Genomic DNA, 5,000 nt, shown 5'->3' on the forward strand with positions numbered 1-5,000 from the left:
AGAAAACGAAGAGGGAGATGAAGAATTTGAGAAGGGAAGGGGGTTAGAAGACGTAGGCATTGAAGATGATTTTTGTCTCTTCGATATAGATAAGATTTAAGTTGGAATGCCAGTAATTAGAAGAGAGAAAGGAATGGGAGAGGAGCAAAATAAAGTGAGAGTGAGAGAGACTCTGAGATAGATGGATGAATAGATAGATAAGTAAATAGACAGAAAGAAAGAGAAAGAGAGAGAGAGAACATAAGACGTTTTAATCAACTCAAACCACCTAAAAATTCAAAAGTCATTTACCAATTCATTATGAAGGCTCAGCCCATTACTGTGTCTTTTAGCCATAACGCATAAATGATAACAGTTTATGCAAGGGAAAATCGGCGTCATAAACCGATAAAGGTTATGCAACGCTACATCGCATGATGAGATCTGAATTGGTCGTAATCTTGAAAAAAAAAAAAAACTTTATTTTTGCTGACCTGAACCTTGACCTTTGATATCTCCCGAGGTATGTACACAGCATAGCCGAATCCCCCACGATGAATAGACGTTATTTAACATTCCTTTTTTTTCGTGCATTCTTCCATCAGAGTTAAATAGTGTGTGCTTTCATTACAGAGGAATGGGGAAGAGGAGGAGGTAAGGCTTTTTTGTGTGACGGTGAACGAGAATGCAAAATGGTAACATAATGCTATCTGTACCAATTCTCGGTATTAAGGTAACGCACAGGAAAGTATGCGCTTCGCTTTTAATAGAGCTTACTTGAGAAATTGTATATATGACTCGGGGTTGCCTGGTAAAGGGTTAAATGGGAATGCATCCATCTCTAAGACTAAACCACAAATTAAGTATTGACACTTAAGAATGTATATAAATTAATCAACTTTCCTAATAATCTTGCTAGTCTCAGAATATACGCATATTAGGAAGTGTATCATTAATAATGCTTCTGATTTGTTTGTGCTTTGTAACAGTGTTTTCCGTAATAATTTCTAGTATATTTCATAGCCACAGTTTTGCTTTAGCGAACCACATAAAACATTGCTTGTATAAAATGGCTTTAAGCACCTGCTTGGCTGTGGCTTTAAATTACGTGTTTTTTAACGAAGAGGGCACTTTATTTTTCAGACATCAGTCATCAAATTATGAGGTTTCCTTCATTAGGTGAAACGTTTAAATTTATATTCTAAACATATTTAGCACTCATTATCCTGAAATTGATATTTTGATAATTGATAACTTTTCAACTTTCAAGTAAACGTGTCACATATAACAACACAAGAGTAGTATGAGATGCAAAAGTATAAAAACATGAATATGAAAAAAACAAAGACAAAAACATTCACGGTACACTTTTAATACAGTTATCAGCTGTTGCCATTTTTTTTTACCGCTGTTCTAAATCATCCCGATGAAAAAATAGGCGCGAAATATATAGTCTTTATTCCCGCCCCAATTTTTCTCCCAATTCCCTCCCCGTAACTCTCCCTCTTCCTCAGGCACACGCGCAGAAAAGAGACCCGCAGAGGAGGAGGAGAGACAGCAGAGGCGACCAGAAGGAGAAGAAGGACGAAGCGCAGGAGAAAGAGAAAGAGGAAGAGGAGGCGCCCAAGGAGACGCCGCCTGGACGAGCCGCAGGTGAGTTCTATAGACGGCCCTTTATGCTCGATCTTACTTTTGCCGAAGACAATGACCCCGAGGACGTCGATCCTCCGGCCGTCTACGAGCCTCCGCCTCCCGAAGAGCCTGGCGAAGGGGGCGACAAGGGGCCTGGGGATCCCGAAGGCGAGGGCGTCACGGGTCCTGAAGGGGTAGGGAAGGAGGGAGAGAAGGAGGGGGAAGGAGAGGGAGGTGGGGAAGGAAGAGGAGGAAGGGAATTACAAGTTATCGAAGAAGAAGAAGGGGAAGGAGAAGAAGGTGGAGATGAAGAAGGATCAAAACCCAAGGAAGAGGAAAAGGATGAGAAACTCGCTGAAGAAATAGGAAAAGATGAAGAAAACGGAACGAACGAAAAGGGAGATGAAGGAAAGGAGGAAGGGGAAGACGAAAAGGAAGATGAAGAAGATAAGAAAGAGAACGAAAAGGTAGATGAAGTAGAAAAAGAAAAAGAGGAAGACGAAAAGGGAGATGAACAAGATAAGAAAGAGGACGAAGAAGTAGATGACGTCGAAAAAGAGAAAGAGGAAGACGAAAAAGAGGATGAAAAGGAGAAAGAAAACGAAAAAGGAAATGAAGAAGATGTGAAAGAAAACGAAAAGGTAGATGAAAAAAATGAGAAAGTTGAAACCGAAAAAGAACATGAAGAAAACGAGAAAGTAGAGGGCGAAAAGGAAAACGAAGAAAGTGAGAAAGTCGAAAATGAAAAGGGAGATGAAGAAAACGAGAAAGAGAACGAAAAAGAAAACGAAGAAAACGAAAAGGGAGAGGAAGAAAATGAGAAAGTAAAGGACGAAAAGGTAGATGAAGAAAATGAAAAAGGAGAGAACGAAAAGGAAAATGAAGAAAACGAGAAAGGAGATAACGAAAAGGAAGAGGAAAATGATGTGAAAGAAAACGAAAAGGGAGATGAAGAAAACGAGAAAGGAGAGAGCGAAAAGGGAGATGAAGAAAATGTGAAAGGAGAAAACGAAAAGGGAGATGAAGAAGATGATAAAGCAGAGAACGAAAAGGGAGATGAGAAAGGAGAAGAGAACGAAGGAGGAGCCGGAGAAAAGAAGGAAGGAGAAAACGAAAAGGAAGAAAAGGACGAAAAGGAGAAAGGAGAAGAAAAAGAGAATGAAAATGGAAAAGCAGAAAATGAAAATAAAAGCGAATAAAAAGGAAGAAGAAAGAAAATTAATGAATATACAAAAGAAATAAAGGAAGAGAAAAAAAAACAACAACAACAAATTACCGAAGAAGAATAGTGAAACAAAAGCAGAAGAGAAATAAAAAAAAGTCGAGGAAATTAAAAAGAATAAAGGAAAGAAGAAAAACGAAGAAAATTCGGAGAAGAAGCACAGATAAATACAATTTTCTTTCACGAACAAAAGAAACATTAGTTGTTGAAAAATAGTGAAATTACTGGTACTATTATCACTTCAACGAACTTGTACAGTGATGATGATGATGATGATGGTAGTTATGATGATAGTGATGATATACATTTATGATGATGATAGTATTAATAGAATAGTTAAAAGGGTTGTAGACATTTATAATCTTGACACATTTTGCTATTCAATTCAGAGGGCCAGTCAGAAACTATCTAATAACATAAATCCACTAATTAAACTATCAGTGCAGTCAGGTATCACTCAGGATACAAAGATTCACTCAGGTACTTTTCGGAATAGTAAATCCTTTCAGAAACCATTTCGTAAACTAGAGACTCATTCAGGTCTTCTAGGAAACCACTCAGGAAACCATTCATTTACTCAGGAGACGATTTAGCTTTCCCATCTTCTCAGAAACCTCTCAGGAAACCATAGATCTAATAAAAAAGCACTATAGAACCATTTTAAAACTACTTCCACCTCGAACCCAGTCCACTTCATTGTCCAGAAATTAGCAATTATTTTCTAGTTATTTAGAAGAGCATACAGTAATCGCAGTGGCCATTAGAGAACTGTTAAACGGATTTAAAACCATTTTCACCTGTCGTACGAGCCGCAGAACCTTATAGAACCCGGTCCAATTTATTGTCCTAGAATTTCGTTGTAAGTGTCCAGTTATTCAGATGAGTTTTCAGTAACAGTCGCCAATCAGGAACTGTTTTCCGATTTCAGGTTTCAGTTTATCGCTCAGGAATGTTACATGAGTCTCAGGGTCTGGAATTCCTTCCATCAAGTTTTTTGTTCGTAACTACCTCAGTCACAGGACATTATTCCTTAACAATAATCATCTTCCACGTGTCACTCTGTTAGTCAAAGTTGCTTGAGCGCCATTTTTTCTCAGTCACTGTAGTCAGGATTCAGGAATAAGATTACCCAGATTACTCAGCTGAAAAAGTCTTTATGAAACAGAGAGCCACTCGGCAAACTTTCGTGGGACAAATCAACAGCTCTGATCTATTCTATTGAAACATTTCTGTCAATTAGGAAGTCTTGGTTATGTACAATCAAGAAAACGTCATGGTAACCAGACTAGTAACGAGAAATTGTATAAATCAAATCACAGTTTGAATTAACTTTTCAAACTGGACCGCCAAACATCACTTTAGATAAACAAGGACTCTAATTAGTAACTTTTTTCGGGGATTAAATGATCACCAAGATACTTTCAACGGACAGGAACCCCCATGAAGAACCTATCGTCATGAATTACTTTATCAAGCATTCTCGAATTTGTCAAGTATTCTCGAATCGAACCCTTCCTTCCACACAAGCGAATCGCCACGATGCAAAATACCACCTCGTCGTCCACGATCCACATAACCACGTCTCTTAAGAACCACGAACCACATCACCACGTCTCTTAAAGGACCACGATCCACCGAGAAATCCTCAATGGACCGACTAACCATTCATACACACATAGAACCACCACTCATGAACCATATCCCCCCTCCCCCCAAAAAAAAACAAAAAATAATAAAAACATTCAGACAAACCGCACCAGAAATCAGGACCTTCCGAGAACAATGAACAAAGAACAAGAACGTTGAAGGGGAATATTCTGGAAACGTCTTGGCCATAACTCAAGGAGACAACGGCCCCCTAGGTGTTCATGTTGCGTGATGGCGCTCGGTGATCAGGAGGACACCTGGATGAACCTCAGGTGTCCTTGTGGTAAATCTATTGGCTGGTCGTTGGGTATTAGATTGGCTATTGTGTGGTGGTTTTTTATTTTTTTTTGTATATTTACGATGATGAGTCTGTTTTTTTTGTATTTGTATATGTTGGTTTGCTTTATCGCTTATTATGTATGTGTTTCTGGGTATTTCTTTTATGTTTATTGGTATATGTTAATTTGTTTTTTTGCCTAATATATATATATATATATATATACACACACACAGCGTGTGT

At 38.4% G+C, this 5,000-nt stretch overlaps 1 protein-coding gene across 2 annotated transcripts in view; it reads left to right on the forward strand.

Annotated features, from left to right (window-relative positions):
• The window catches only part of LOC125035583, a 56,142-nt gene that overhangs the window by 39,849 nt on the left and 11,293 nt on the right, over nt 1-5,000 (forward strand). For both annotated transcript variants that reach the window (XM_047627938.1, XM_047627937.1), the window contains exon 13: nt 1,494-1,632. In XM_047627938.1, coding sequence (XP_047483894.1) covers nt 1,494-1,632 — 139 coding nt within the window. The remainder of the gene's footprint in view (nt 1-1,493; nt 1,633-5,000) is intronic.

The sequence above is a fragment of the Penaeus chinensis genome, chromosome 2 (assembly GCF_019202785.1).
Source record: "Penaeus chinensis breed Huanghai No. 1 chromosome 2, ASM1920278v2, whole genome shotgun sequence".
Lineage (NCBI taxonomy): Eukaryota > Metazoa > Arthropoda > Malacostraca > Decapoda > Penaeidae > Penaeus > Penaeus chinensis.